The sequence below is a fragment of the Myzus persicae genome, unplaced genomic scaffold (assembly GCF_001856785.1).
Source record: "Myzus persicae strain clone G006 unplaced genomic scaffold, MPER_G0061.0, whole genome shotgun sequence".
NCBI lineage: Eukaryota > Metazoa > Arthropoda > Insecta > Hemiptera > Aphididae > Myzus > Myzus persicae.
This window is the reverse complement of record NW_019101058.1, coordinates 482,056-499,273: the sequence shown is the minus strand read 5'-3', so window position 1 is coordinate 499,273 and position 17,218 is coordinate 482,056. Positions and strand designations below refer to the sequence as shown.

Genomic DNA, 17,218 nt, shown 5'->3' with positions numbered 1-17,218 from the left:
AACAAATCGATAAGAATTGATAATCATAATATATGATTTGTTATCATAACAGTTACCGTGGTTGTGACATAGAATAGATTAAATTGTGATAGCAATAACCAACGTGGATAAAAGAAGTTGGCTATATATAATAAATATAATAGATTTCACCTATATTCTGTGGGTATATTCATTGGAATTTGGAATTACATTTACTCGAAAAATCGCACTTCGGGCACACGTAATTAACATATAAATTACGTAAATCAGTGGCGTAGACAGAGGAAGGAGGCTGTAGCCCCCAAATTTAAAAATTATTTCTATGGTCTATATGAATGTTATTATACAAGTACACACTTGTATTATAGCCGTAGCCCGTAGGTAACCTAACCGTTGGTACAGCCGGCACAGGAACAGCAACCTAAAATAAACCCTAGGCATCAGTACTCTGAACTTATGAGAGACCCTTGTTAAACCAATTCGGTTAAACCGCCCCCAAATTCGCCCCCCTCCCCAAAGAAAATCCTGTCTACGCCTCTGATGTATATAATAATAAAATCATTAGGGCGATAATATTATGTTAATTAATTAAGAAACAAATCTTCTGTACCTACAACGGGATTTGTAGAGTTCTAGAGTTGGGAATCGGTATATACAAAACACAGAGAAGAGAGAAAAGATAACCAATGTGGTTTAGTTGTTACCTTCCTTTTAATTACCTATTTTACCTTTTACCATTTAATATAGTAGGTCAATGGACTCTAATCATCAAAATTAACGGAGCGTAACACGAACTGCTGAATATAAATTAATTTGTATAATAAAGTATTATGTAATGATATGATCTTGTAAGACTGAGATAACTATTGATGGTGTAGCCGTGTAGGCCGTATAGGTTAGGTTAGGTTAGGCTGTGTAGGCGTGTAGGGATGTGCATTGTTGGTCCTCACTCCTCGCACGAATGTTTAATAGTAGGTAAATACTATAGTACAATATTACAATACATACCTATACCTACACAAATTACAATTTGATAAAGTTATTTACATTGTCTTATAGCCTATTTAGTCTATAAAATGGCCTTTTTAATTCCATTTAACAAACACACAGGTCTTACATATGTGACCAGCAAAATGAATAGAGTAGGATCATCTTTTAATGTATTCAGACATTCAGTGTACACTGTATACCTAATAATTAATTACCTATATTATAATTTTTTTTATACGTGTTTGCATTATTTAAGCTAACTGGATAACTACAATAGACTATGTTATATTGTTCATAGTTTAAACTTTTAAAGCATTGGGATATGGAGTATGGACGCGTGTTTGCAATTTATTCATTAGTATATTACTATATATGTAGTTTAAATGTGTAATATGACGTGTCAGTAATAGCCGATAGGTAGGTATATAAATGTATAATATATTAATATGTATTATGTATATAATATGCTCGCATTTAGTCGCATAACAAACATGTATTGGTTGACAGCCGACAGGTGTCTGTTCTAATCTATTTTCAAATTTGCTATATAGACGGTTGAACACTATTATTATTTGACGGTTTTCATGAAACTGAAACAAAAAAATAATAATAATGATTGGAGAGCAAAAACGTAATGGTATGTTAGATGTGTTTATTATATATTGTACCTAACCTATATATTGAATTTTGTATAAAACCATATGTCCATATCCCATAAATATTTTAATTTTGAATCGGTTAAGAAATCAAATAAATATAAATTGTTATTGATCTCAAGCCCAGTAACTTAGGCCATTAGCTGTTTGTAGAGGGGGATGCTTAGTTTGAACAAAAAAAAAAAACTCAGGTTATTGCTTAATACTTAGTACTTAGGTACTCAGTTCGGTGGCATATAGCTACGTATATATATGGTTTATTTTAACAGCTCAATATCATTGATTTTTTTATGTGTACACTAACACTATTATATGTGTATATCATAATATACAAAGTATAAATATAATGTACACATCCTCACCATCGATAGATCCTGTATGCGCCACTGACCCAGTTGTATAGCTGTATGCATAATGTAGGTAAGAGGTACATATACAGTGTATAGTTTATTTATTTAGCCATATATAGGTACAGAGCAATATCGTTATTTTAATCGCCACCACGGCTAAAATTTAAAAAATATTGTTTTTACGTTTTTGTGTAAACATTATCCAATTTTAATGTGTCAAATTATTGCACGTTGAAATGTTATTTTAATTTTCCATTTTTTTTTCCAATACATTTTATTTGTATTTGTAGCATAATTATCCACACGACCACACTGTTATGTAAGAATTATGAAATTAGTAAAATTTTTGTTCAGGTTAAATTAATTTAAACCGTCCTAGAGTATTCTTTATTTGTGTTAAATGATATGTTATATTAAATTGTAATCAATTATTTTCGTTTTTCATTTATTTCCGTTGTAACGTTATTTACAACATTTTGAAGCCCTGTCGCTGTCCATACATATTTACTTTAAGTATTAAAGTATATAATAATGAATAATATAATGTAATAAATTATTATATTCTTTATATCATCAATAAATATAATTTTTTTTAAGCTTATGAATAAATAGTGTGGTTATCATTGTTTTTAAGAACTTATAAGTTATAGTAGGTAAAAATCGTACAGCCGTACATAATATTTTTCAATACCTGTCATTAGGTATGATAAAAATACACGATAATACAATATTACCCACTTCAATTTAAGACATTGATACTTCAGTGTTGACAGTTATGTGTTAACCTTCGGGCAGCAATGGACAGCTTATCGGAGCTAGGTAGGTATCTGGTATATACTTTCATACAACATTACACTTTACTGCAGTACCGAGAAACATGGTAATTTTATAATTTTTGTTCATAACATTTTATTTGTTCATATCATAACTAAGGTATGGAAGAAACAGAAGTTAGGTGTAATAGACTTTATATGCTAAAAAAGTACAAAAAATGCAAAATTTCAAAAATAAAATTAGAAATAGGTATATTAATTACCTAATATTTATTGATATTGTTTTTTCGATTGTATAGTAGTATATTATACTATATATTACTACATTGAAAATAGTTTTATTAAATTAATTTAAAACTAAAAAGAATTAAGAAAGATTTAATACAATGGTATATACAAGCAGGGGTGTGTTTGGGGTTACTTATGATAACTCCCTTTGGCATGTGTTAAATATAAATTATTTTGTAATTGTCCGGTTAAGACGTATAATTGATGTTATGTTATTTTTTCCATATATGTATATGCGTATATGAATGTCTTGATTGGCTAATTGTTTTTATAAAATCGTTTTTTTATAATCTAAAATATATTTTAATTTATATATTATAGATTTATATAGGTACAAATATTGGTAACATCTCCCCCCTTCCCAACAAAATCCTAGATACGCCACTGATCTGATGTGTCGAAAATTTGTTGTCAGAATGTCAGCTGATGATATATTCTGTTATAATATATTATATAAGTATAATTGAAGTATATGACTATTCAATGTTTAGATTTTGAGTTATTTGATATTCTGTCATTCTGATGAAATTAAAACGATATTTTATGAGGTTACATATATACGACGCTCCAACGAACAAAAAAATATTTAAGTTTTAATATTTTTTTTTGCGATACGCCAATACAATTAATATTTTAATCTTTGCTGTGTAAGTTAAACGTTCCGAACGTACCTATTGTGTTATTCACATACTCAATTACACAATGAAATATGAACTAAAATTAAATTGAATTTTCAGCTGGGAAACTTAGAATGTATCTCAAAAACAGAACTACAACATCTACATAGGATACATGTATAGAATTATAAATCCACCATAATATAAAATATTATACAATAAACATATATTATGTTAGGTAGGCATGTAATTATTTGAGGGGCTTGCTTACCAAAAACGCCTTATAGCCATCATGTTCATATAATATGGAAAAAATTGTTTAGGTATCTACGAGTGTCCGTTGTCAGGGCTGGTTTGTGCCTTAAACTCTTGAAGCATTAATTTTTACCAAATTTCTTATTGTATAACTCTGGGACGTTAGGAGACTTGTGTGGTGACGATTTATTTAGAGCATTTGAGCGCCTTGGTTCCTTTATTAAGTTATTGCATAGCTTTTAACGCGGGCCTTGTGTGGTGACTGAAAAAATATTTTTCGTAACGAAAAAGTGTGACCGTCAGTCGTAAGGTTTTCTTTTTTTTCGGTTCTCCGCGCTTAAAAAGTGTAACTTTAATTAATATCATACAAAATACATGATACACAGCTACAACATTTCTACGCAATAGCTTTGCCGTGGCAGTCCCCGAGTGTCTCAGACTTTTATTTTTTACAGAGCCAATGAGATTTGTAAGTTTAATTACTATACATATTATATACGTCAAATCGTTATGGTTACAAACTGTAAATAGAATTATAGTAAAAAATGATTGACAAGAAAAACGCCCTTTTAAAACTAACATAATCATCCGCTCAAATATTTATGGTGATAAATATGTCAACGGTTTTTTATAAGTGCCATTCAACAATAAAACCGTCTATAAAATATTTTCTTATGTTTACGTGTTTCAAAATTGTTCTATTATAGCCTACCGAGTATAGTAGGTACTAGGTACCTATAAAAGATGTATTCTATGGCGGTCTTGCTATATGCTTTTATAGTTATTCTTAAATTAAAATATCCAGTTAACAAGGGTCTGTTATTTTAAAACTAAATGATTTGTTCTTATGTAATACACTAATACATATATTAATATACTAAACCGACTGCCGTATAATTTATAAACTACATAATATTAAGTTTTTTCAGAGGTGTTTGGTTTTATTTTTGATATAGTTAGTTTTGAAAAGTATTTATGAATATTTCTTTTTCACTGAAAGATGTCTTTATAAAGATATTGATTTTATTTGGTTTATTGTTGTCTGTTGATATTAAGCATTTAAATGGAATAAATTACGGTATTAGTACAATAGGTATATAACTAACCTATGAGTAGGTATCTAATTGAATAGACCATACTATTATTATTTGTTGGGAACTGATAAAATTTATACTTTAAAATATTAAAATAAACTAGATTTATGATACTGTTATAATATTTACATTTATATACTGGGTATAAGCGTTTATTCGAATATTGTGAATAAGTGAACGGTATCGGGATAGGGAGGAGGGTCAACTTAGGTTAACCCCCCAAGGACGTTTGACAAATATATATATGTACTTGGTACTTACATATAATTTTAATTATAATTCATAACGTTTATTGACTATATTATACTATATTATATTATGTTCCTTCCCCCCTCCCCCCGCCAATTCAAAATTTCTGAGCATCCCTCTGAACAGTATATAGTATATGTTCTTAACATAGTTGCGCAAAAATTGAATTTATAATACACAATTGAATTATTATAAACATCTAATTTAAGAATTTCATTTAGAGAAAGCAATAACTACACACTAGCGAAGCCGGGTTATTCAGCTAGTTGTAATTAAAATTAATATTACAATAAAGCAGATAAGTTTTACAGTCACAATGGGCTTAGAAGATGAGAGTACCTATACAAGATTCCAAGTTGGTTCTATTAATCCGTAAGGCGAACATCACAAATATTGACATGTTATGATTAGTCAGGTCGGTGGGGCAGCTATCATAGGGCAAAGCGGGGCAGTGCTATACAATATTACGTGGGTATATTTTGAATTTTTATAAATTTCACTATAGTTGGGGAGGCTAGTTCATTTACTGATCCGGGGCCCTTTCTCACTTAGCTACGCAACTGAGTCAAATTAATGTAGGCCGATTGCCGAAGGCATCAAAATGCGGGTCCATATACTGATGTACGTATAACAATTGAGAGCCTCCGTACATTAATTGTTAGGGAGGTCAACTATGTTGTACATACAGTATACTTTTTAATTAAAATAAGCAATAATGCGACAAGCGGAGTAGTAATGATTAATGGTTAAACCTGATACTCCGTCATCGATTTAAAATGAAAAAAAAAGGGAAAGGATATGTAAACCACTCTGCTTTACTGTTGTAGGTGTCGAGTGTACCTCGTGCCACTGATGTGTTAAATTTTAATTAAATGATAAATAATTGCATTTGAAAAACGACTCTGAGCGAAGACGGCCTGTCAACTATCAGCCTATAGTATACCTGGTATATTTCAATATTTTTTATTATTTATAGATTTATATTACTATTAAAGTGTATTTTACTACAGTAATATGGTTGTAAATAGGGAATACCTTAAAATTAAGTTGACATTTTTACTGAAAATATTGCATTTGAAAATGTCTTTGACTTTTGAGTGTATAAAATATAATACTATATATTTATATTATATTTTATATTTATATAACAACAAAATAATTAAAACTTTTATTATTTGTTTAAATATCTAATTTCATTCAAATATTTATTTAAATATGTATATAAAAAAAAATGTTTTTGAATTACGACAAAGTAAAAAAATTTTGTCAAAAAATAGTTTTGAGTATAAGCTCCTGTTTCCCAATCATTTTGAAAACTAGGTAGGTACTGGGAATTTTTAATTTTGCCCTAATTAATTTACCTTTGATTTTTTTTTTCTATTAGCTATATCCATATTATTTTATAGAATAAAATATGTTAACTGTGTTCCAGTTTAACTTTTCAATCACAGTCCGCATGTACAATATTTTAGTCATTATAAATAATATTGTACCACCTTGCTACAATATAAACAACAATAATATTTATGCACTTATAATTTGTTCACCGAAAGAACGACCGACCGACGCCGTGGACCGACGAAAATCAGTTTTTCTGCCCATCCCAATGCGATAACTTGTCATAGGAGAACCAGTTTCGATGGCAGGGTAAAGCGCAGGGGGCGCAATTCCAATGAAAAACTGAGGGTGCTATAGCACGTACACTAGTACACTTAATTGTTGAGATTAATTGTAAATTACAAAATTTCAATAAAAAAAAAAATATGAAACAATTTAGGGGTGCTAATTTCAAAATTGGGGGTGCTAAGAAATTATGCCTATGATGAAGTGGGGGGATACAGAATCAGCATGTTCTCTTTCCGAACAGAGTATACATATAAAATGTATAGGTATGCAATATGCTGGTTTCATACAAAAAAGCGTAAACACATAATTAAAATAAATAATAATTTTTTTATTCAATGTTAATTTAATAACTTATCATATAGATCATTCGAGTATTAAAAAATGCCGAACAAATGCATAAATCTTACACGGGTATAATATAATATTAAACACAATAAATATTTCAACTATGTACCAAAAAATAAATAAATAAAAATAATGAACTTGTTAATTTATTTAATAATTATTTAAAAAAACGAAAATGTCCATAATATCTTTAATGGGAAAAATCGTTTTATCATCATATTGTTTCAAAACTGTAATGCGTATTATAATAACAGAAGAGTTTATGCCCAAAATGAAATTGTATATTGTTTGTGGAAGATGCAATAATTAGGTTATACCTATGTAAATACGTAATAATACTGGTATTGTGGAATGATTGTGATATGGAAGGAAGTTTAAAATGTTACGTTGGAATGTATGAGTATACTTGCTATAGTTGCTGTGTATAAAATCTGAGAATATTGGGGAATTCGGCATCAGTTTTGTATATAAATTTGGGCATGGAACGTTGTGGAGGATAAGACGAGCCTTTACATATGTCTTGTGTTTCCAAAATTGAGACCACTTTGATTTGCTCCCTTGTTGGATCCGTATTGCAGACTGATGATAGTTTGGCCGGCTTTGAGCTTGTCTTCGCTGAAGTTACGAATGTTTTTCTCTGCTTCTTTCGGTCCAATACTTGGAGCACCGAATTGACCAGCCTATATAAAGTGCACGCGTTAATGTATTTTATAAGCAGTACATTTTATCTCAATATTTATATAATAAACATAAATATATTGATAATCAGAAACAATTCTCAATTATACCTTTCTACCCAATGACTGCAAGCAAATCACCACAGAGTTCAAGTTCTGACGTTCCCATAAATCTACAGATTGGAACGTTTCTTGAGAAGGTACGCCGATGGATACAGCCACAGCCAAAAAGTTATTTATGTTTTCCATACACTTAAAAGCCATCGCGCTAGTGTTCACTTTCTTAACGGATCCAGGAATTAGAGTGTTTACCAATCTACAATAAACAAAAATGTTATTTAGAAGTGTTCAACGGAAACTATGTAAAAAGGGAAATAATTATAAATAAACGCATATTTTGTATACAAATGTATAGATAATTATTTAATATACGAGCGAGTAGCACGAGAAAAATAAATAGAAGTATGTATTACATTTCGTGCTTGGATTAGTAAAAATGGATAGTAGGTATACATTAGTTTAGAATATTATACACATATTATGTAAATAATACTATAGGACATATATGTATATTGTATATAACACACATAAATTAATGATTAATTGAAGTAAAACGATATGAAAGTGATGGGAGATCTTTATGGACAATTCAAGGATATATTTTATCAGTTCGAAAGTAATGTTTCATTTATTACGTAGAATATGACTCACTGGCACAATACTTGTCCGTCCTTAAGGACTTCAAAAAAGTTGTCTGGATCGCCAGATGTGTTCAATGGCAAACCGGTGACGCTGCTCACCCACTCTAAACATTCTTGGGCTAGCTCTTCACTGTATTTGCTGTTGATCTATAAAAAAAATAAATGTTTTAAAGGTTAGATTATTTTTCGAGGCAATGAACATGATAAAAAGCATATCTTAAATGTTTACATTGTTTCTATTGTTCTCATGATTTACGCAGTACTGTGGTTATATTTTACAATTAACATTTTTTTTTAATTCACTGCTAGTAAATATCGATGAAGAGAAAACCAAATGAGAATGTAAAAATAAATTAGGTTGAAATCTTTCAATGAACTAAACCTTTAAATTATTTTTATCGAATAATTTTCGAATTATTATCGAAATAATTATTTATGTAAATAATAAAACTCAATAATGTTGTATACATGCACTCATTATATATTTCAAAAACTATTAACATTTTTACTTATTATAATAATCATTTTTTAACTTTTTAACTTCTCGGAATGACGATATGTACGTTATACATTTTATATTTAAAAGCAGAATATTTTTCGGAGTATTTTGATGTGTAGAAATGAAATTTCAAAAAATCTATTAATTAAGTTGTTATAAGTTAAGACTCAGCGTATAAACTTTAAGTGCTTAAAGGTTAGATGAATATAGGATAGAAATAGGAGCAGTGGAGCACCCTTGCACAATTTTGGTCCACTACTAAAAGTCCACTCATCAAAACTTTAAATGTTTTTATTAAAGACTCCAAATTACGTAAAAATAATAATTTTCATAAATGTTTAGTTTTAGAAATATTGAGTGTCTTATGTTACAAAAACTATCTCGTAGAATAGTAGAATATTATAATATATTGGTATATTTTTTCTGAATTAATATGACGTATTCATAGATTATAAACTAACTATACATTAAATTATATTTTTTTATTTTGTTACTCGCTTACAGGCTACAGTCAAATATAAAATTATATTATAATATCTGTTTAATATATTCTTATTTTATTTGTTCAGACATATTGACGACTGCGGACTGACGGCAATTACAAATAACTGAATTATAATAATATAATCGCGTGGAAATAACAATTTATGATAATATTTAATATATTTTACAACAGCGATATATAATATTATGAAATTGACATAAAATACATATATATATAACTGTTAAATTAATTCCTGATTTATTTCCTATTTCATTGCTCTAAACAAATACATTTTATAATACCCTTATTTAGTAAATTCTTGAAAATCATATTATATATTTTTTTTGTTCAGTAGTATTTTCAGCGGAAATGACATTTTTCAACATGTATTCATATATATTATCGTAATTTTGCATTAAATAATTATTTAGATAATAATCTATTTTGAAAATATTCAATACAACTATTTTGGGTTTTGAATCATCAAAAAAACCGTTGTATGTTCAAATTACAAATTACTACAAGTATACAAATAGTAAGAACAATAACCAATAGGCAAAATTCACAAAATAGACATTTTTTTAATGTATTTCACATTATCTCACTATAGATATAACAACTGAATAAATAAAATATTAACGATTCATTTAAAAATGTAAACAATTAATAGGTTTCTCTACAAATTATTGCTTGAAACATTTTTGTGTAGTACGATTACGATTATCACATCGATATTAAGTATTTGTATTTATTCTTATTCCTTTTAACTCTGGCCAATGGAGAATAATTTATATTCAAGTGCCCAGTACATTTATCGAGAATGTGCCGAACGTGGAATAATTAGTTGCTGATGTCATCGCTAAAATCAGCCAACAACAAAAACTCGTTCCTACTGTTTATTATTTTAAATTTCTAGTCATCAAGATTCAAGAAGGAAGCACGTATATCTTACGTAAATTTATATGCGAAATCGTGAGTACACAACAATGAACATTTGAGATATGATTCAAAACATTTTAATACTTTTATAATAATCTACCATAACACAATAAAGGTAGGTATTAATTATAATTGTTTTAATTAATATGACACGATTAATCAATTAATAATATGCTACAATCTAAAAACAAATTATGACTTTATGACTAATAAAGTAAATTTTTTTTTATTTCAATTTTAGAGGAAATAACTAGCAAACTATTTTAAGACTAAGAGCCGAAGAGGACAAAGTGTTTAAATAAATTGGTTTAAATTCTAAATTTATTTTTTCTAATTCTTCTAGGTGGTATACACTTTTGTATTAATTTTGGAAATTATCATAGAAATTTGATAATATTATTCAGTAATAACTGTTGTGAGGGCTTAATTACATTAGACACAAGGATGACAATTGCCATAAGTACATGATAAGGTTAAATTATTACTATACATTATTATACATAGTACTAAGTAATAAATATTTCAAAATCATATTCCTCATCTCCACTTACTGCCCCCAATTCTTATTAAAACCTGTCTACTGATAGCTATTGTCCTTATTTAAATCGTCTGTAATCCGTGAATATTCAAAAGATTTTCTACTCTTAACGAGTGGCAGGTTCTGGGATGGAGTTGAAGGGAATAGTGATCAAGCTAAGCCAATTTCTTAAAATAATTACTCCACTTTGTAATCAATGATAAAATGATAAACAATACTAATAAGTTGTTCAAGATTATGTGCGTGGGATTGAACTATTGCCATTTACAACAAAATTAACTATGGCAAGAAAAGTATACGTTCTATCAGTTGTTTTCTCGAGGTTTTCTCTCTTAATCTGATGTATTTAAAATAATTTGACCCATTGCGTATTGAATTGATCGTTCTTACTAAAGTTTTTATTTTTTTCATTTTAACTTGACATAAATAGAGTATAAAACACTGACTTTTCATCTTAGTTCAGTGATATCAAAAAAAAAAAATAATAATGTAGTACACTATGGTTTTATATTATGTTTATGTCTTTACATTTAAGTTATCAAATTAATCTATATGACTTTATACATATATATATAGACGTACAGTCGATACTTATAAATATATTTTTGAATAACATAGATGCCTACTACCAATAGAATTGACAGTATTTTGTGTCGATTTATATTCGTTTAAATTCTTGAAAATCAGACGCTCTTCCAAAAAAAAAAAAAAACATTATATCCCTTCATTTATCATTCTTCATCTAACCTTTTGTTTATTTATATTTTCTATATTAAAATCAATAATAATGACTTATTTGTCATTAGTTGAGTTAAATTGTTCAAATAATAATAAAAAAAAAACTATTTAGCAACATTTCAAGAGATATTATGTAATAAACTAATAACTATTTGCATTAAGTCGGATGTTGTGCAGTTTAAAAATGAATGATAACATTTTAATCAGTTTCCACCTCCATAAACAAAATAAGTTTCAAAGTTCGAGTACTTGTTAGTAGTGTTTAGTCATGAATACAGTTTAATTTATTTAGAAAATTAAATAATTAAAAAAAATGAAATACCTACAACCTACATTAAAAATTGATTATTTCAGCTGTTAATATACAGGTTGTACTGTACATAAACATTTTCACACAGACAACTTTTAACACATTAATGTGAAATTCATATTTTAGTATACATTTTAATCTATTAAGTAAAAATTCCGGTATAACATAGATTTATATTCTCATCGGTCATCACACGATTCCAGGCATTTAGCCTTTAGTTTTCAAAAACCCATTGACTTATATATACAGCACGTGATAGCGAGATGGCAACGCAAACGGACAACAACCAATCGACCCACATTGGCCATATACGGTATCTTATTTGAAAAAGCGACACGGCCATATATAGAAGAAACACAGAGATGAATCATCGATTGATACAGGAGGCCATCTGTTTGTACTATACATTTATTGGATTCAAGGATTTCGTCAAAAAAACCCTTCATCACATATAATTGGTTATTACTATAATTTAACAATATTTAGCTAAATAAGGAATTGCACAAAGAACTATATCGAACAGTTTAATTATATGTATTCATACATTTATTTCCTAATTACAAAACGCGTCAACATAATTACCTTAGGTACCAGATGTTATAACTGAACACTGTCGCGTGTTATAATTAATACGATACAAATATTAGAATAAAATCTTTAAGGCAAGTGCTAATTACAGTTTAGAATAAAGATGTTATGTGAATCAAAGATAAGTTAAATACTAAAATATTAAAAAACCAACAAACACTACATATTATATAGGTCTCTAGTCTCAACACAGTCAGTAACTCATTCTTAAGCTGAAATATATGCTGAACTCGTACATTTAACATTATAAATTATAATTATTATTTGAAGTTACGCTAGACCATCCGAAGCATTGCAAAAAACTTAAAACCCCAGCTATAATACAAATTCATCGGCACACTAATTTCAAAAAAAAATAAATCATACTCTATAGTTTATTCCGAAAGATGTTAATTTAATATATTTAATGATCATAATTATGGTTACACATTTTGGTTATTCCAGATGTATCAATATGTATTAATTATAAGATTATAATAGTTTACAGGTATGTCTAAAAAAAACAACACCTCATAAAAAAATTATTTTTTCGCATGGAATGCTAAATGGTAGGGCGACGTACGTATGCGTCATGTTTCTAAATCGAATACAATCGTTTAGTGTTAAAGAAAATTTCCCAACACGATTACAATTTGCAACACTTATATTTAAGTCTTAAATATTTAATTGACCGAGACAAAAACCAAGATCATAATTTCATACATCATTATTATTATTATTTATATGTCTATTACATATTTTATTATGTACAGACTAATTAGGTACAACCATGACGATAGACGTGAGACGGCCGACGGGGTAAATATGTAGAGATGTAAATTACGCCTACGCAATGACTTTTTAACTTTGGTATGTCCAAGGAGTTAATAGCTATTCGAAAAAGACGCGTTATCTTTGTGTTGGAAGGAAAAACCGGTTCGGTCTCCGCTACAAGCACAATTGTGTGAGTGTAGGTGCAGTGGAATTATCTGAAAAGACGTAACTTAACCGACATTTTATCGGCGAGGTATGCCAGTCGTATATAAGAAGGTAAGTACCAAGTACCTACCGTCTACAAATATAGTATGATTCTAACATATTTTATCATACGGAATATTGACACACAATAAATATTGAATAATATTCAATAGACATTTAAAAAAAACCGTATTTATGCAGCGTAATATTACTAATTTGTATTCTTGGGATATTGCCGGATCTTATATAAAGAAAATAACGTAATTCAAAGCGAGTGAATAATAATAATAATATAGTATAGGTATTAGGTACGTGTGCAATAAAATGACTGATAAGTTATAAGTGTTATAGCAATAATAACTAATAAGTATAATAACTTGGCGGTAGTTTTGGAATCGTAATATACTAGCACCAATACAAGTATAATACTAGTATAATAATAATAATATGTGCAGTCTCGCGATTCAAAGCTCCGCTGAAAAATATTTTGCTATTTTATGTTCGTTTTGCAAACGAAGGTTTCTTGTCGGACATCGCTAGTTGTAAATCACACTACAAAATACGTGTAGCACGTGGTGAGCGAGTAGAATCGATTAACTTATCGACAGTCATGAATCAACGCATAGGAATTTTAGTCCCATCGAATTTCCATCCGTTACCACCACATCTGACGCGTACCTAATTCACTGATTAGTACTTAAGGTAATAATTATTTAAGTATATTTTGAAATCACGTAATTGTTTATAATAATATATTTTCTATGAAAGGTAGTTTTATGTGTTAAATAGGTACTTAGTACATACGGAGAATGTGGTTATAATATGAATCGAAAAACGAGAGTAAAAAGTTCTATTTAGTATTTTCATAATATACTTAAACAAAATGGAGTAATGAACGATGCGAAATAATTCATTTAATTGGATTCAATTCGATTATCGGGTTACCGCAATGTTTACGGGTTACGTGTTTACGACAAACAATGCGTAATGTAAAAACAACATTACTGTATAAGTATATCATATTATATATGTATACACTTATTTAATTCGATACAGTGTTTATGAGTATATGTATATATTTATGCTCAAACTTGATTCTATATTATTCGTGGAATACATTTTTTTCGTCATAGTGTTCAATTTGAAACATGCAACGGCCTACAAAATAATAAAAAAATATAGTGCATACGCAAGCCAATTTACCCACAGCATGTAAACAAATTTAATTAATTGGATTTGCCCGGAACGAGCGTGGACTTCGAGTCCTGGGTGCGTTTGACCTATATAACATGTAACTTTTTTCCGTGCACAACCCACAGGCATCGGCGAGGAGGAAAGAGGGAGACGTTGTGTGACCTGATCTCACCACTATGGCCCAACAATAATATTTATTATCAAATGAACTGCCGTAAATGCTTCTATAAAATATTTTATACATAATACATTATACGTATCTACATCGCACAGATGAATTTGAAACCTTGGAATTCGGTATAGGTCGGAAAACAAAAAATTCGTCATACCGTTGCGTGTTCTTTTGTTACACGGTTGAAATAAAACTTGACTACCTACCAACCTTGGTTGCGATTTACAATAATAGATTTTGTTGGTAAAATAACGATCAATTGCACCCGCAGCAGTGGGGTTCCGGTGGACACGATGTCCTGTAGTAAAGCCTACGGGGTATAAATGATCTGTGTTGTACTGCTCTAGGGTTGCAGGGAGGATATAATGCAATAATGCAGACGCGTACATAAAATCGAACTGTCCAGTGCGATAGAATTGTCTAAAAGGCTAAAACGCCAACCTACGCTATTGGGGATCTGTACTCTTTAGGACGCTTTTATACCGAGGCCAACATTGAACATGTACTTATAAATTCTTTCTCTAATCGGCATCAATCATGTGAACGGAATCCGCGTTTCTGAATATGTTTTACACGAAAATCGCAAGTGGCACCGGCTCGAAAGTTACAGTACGCCCCGCTTGCATGTACACTATTCAAACGGTGGTTACAGACGTTACACAGTACGGTTAATGATTATTACCGCCAAACACCATAGTATAATAATATTATTACGTGTACGTTTTAATAGTAATGGACGGCACTTGTCGGAATCGAACAGGTGTACTAGATGTACAGAGGTTACCTAAAATGAACGTACCTATGTGTTGTAATAATATGGCAGCTGCACATTATACCTTACGCTGTACACCACTCAATATCGTGATTAAACGCGCCATGCACCGTCGACACGGAATTAATTGCATGTACAGTGTAGCAAATCGTGTGTTGTACTGCACACGGAGCGTAAATCGTAGTGAAATATTAAAATAATAATTTGTGTACAGGTACCAGCAAGCGCGAGTGCACTGCCCATAGTACCTAGTACCTAATTGGAAAATATGTATACCAAAATAACGAGCTGGTGGTTACTCACTTTGCGTTGTGCTTCGGCGGCGAAACCAGACTTGGTGGCCCTGTTGTTTGCCATTTTTGACTGAGAATCTTCAGGATATCGGAATGGAACTGAGCGAAACGGACGTCGACGGCGACGAGTGTTTCGATTATTGTTTTTTATGCACGCCCGTGATCGACGGTTATTAATAGTATTCTAATATATTGTGCTGTGACGGGGTACGATCGGAGCTGCGGCGGACGACGTTCGTACAAGACTGGTCTAAGATAACGACTGATTGGGCGACGGGCGTCGGCGGCGGGTTGTCGAGTGCGAACCGGACTGTTCCGTACGGTTTTATTACGTTCGTCGCGAGCCGAACCTTACCGACGACGACGGCGACGACGACGACGATGACGATGACTACGGCGGCGGCGACACATCGCTCGCAGCAGCCTCCCTCGCGAGATACGACCATAGCCATAATATTCAAAATTGTTATTATTTATTTATTGTAGTTGTTAGGTGCTTATTGGCTGCAGTGTCCGATATTTTTCCCCATACGTCTTGTACAGTTATTGCTTATGCGATGTCGGTGCACCATTTGTTCTCTCTCTCTCTCTCTGACCCGGTTTTAACATGGACAATTAGAGTACAACTGAACCAATCTTGTGCAATATTGTCAACTTTAATATTATATAAGAATATGGTGAATTTACCTATAGGTATTGTCAGAGTTAAGTTCAGAACATAACGTTTGTAAGTTGGTTTTTGTACAATATTTCAAATTTTCAAATGGTCTGCAATAGGTATATAAACGTTTTTTAAATTTTAATACTGGACCAGATAGTGTACTACTTCAGAGTACTTCAGGAGTGTATCCTCTTCATATATTATACAAAAGTTGTGTTTTATAAATATATAATAATTATAATAATATATTTGTAAGGTGTTACTATTTACTTTCACATCAGACATCGGACATCACAGTATCACACATAATAAATGAAGTAGCTGACATCAGTATATATAGTGTAATATACGACGGATATAAGATATACCTAAGTTTGTATTATAAATTGACTATTAACACGCTCCACGCCGCCACGACAATATAAATATTAAATAGTACTTATTGCATATTCACAATATTTACATATATGATC

At 30.2% G+C, this 17,218-nt stretch overlaps 1 protein-coding gene across 1 annotated transcript; it reads right to left on the bottom strand.

Annotated features, from left to right (window-relative positions):
- Positions 1-7,397: 7,397 nt before the first annotated feature.
- LOC111027547 (myophilin) lies at positions 7,398-16,393 on the bottom strand. Its single transcript, XM_022305945.1, has 4 exons — positions 16,095-16,393; positions 8,611-8,747; positions 8,011-8,215; positions 7,398-7,902 (listed from the first exon to the last, which is right to left on the bottom strand). Exons 1-4 carry the CDS (start codon positions 16,146-16,148, stop codon positions 7,732-7,734), a joined length of 567 nt encoding a protein of 188 aa, XP_022161637.1. The 5' UTR covers positions 16,149-16,393; the 3' UTR covers positions 7,398-7,731.
- Positions 16,394-17,218: the final 825 nt, after the last annotated feature.

Bases quoted from the DNA above. Each gene is read 5' to 3' on its own strand.
- LOC111027547 (XM_022305945.1), bottom strand. From the start codon at position 16,148: ATGGCAAACAACAGGGCCACCAAGTCTGGTTTCGCCGCCGAAGCACAA. The intron at 8,748-16,094 runs GTGAGTAACCAC...TTTTTTTTATAG, and splicing joins CCGCCGAAGCACAACGCAAA to ATCAACAGCAAATACAGTGA. The intron at 7,903-8,010 runs GTATAATTGAGA...CACTTTATATAG, and splicing joins TGCAGTCATTGGGTAGAAAG to GCTGGTCAATTCGGTGCTCC.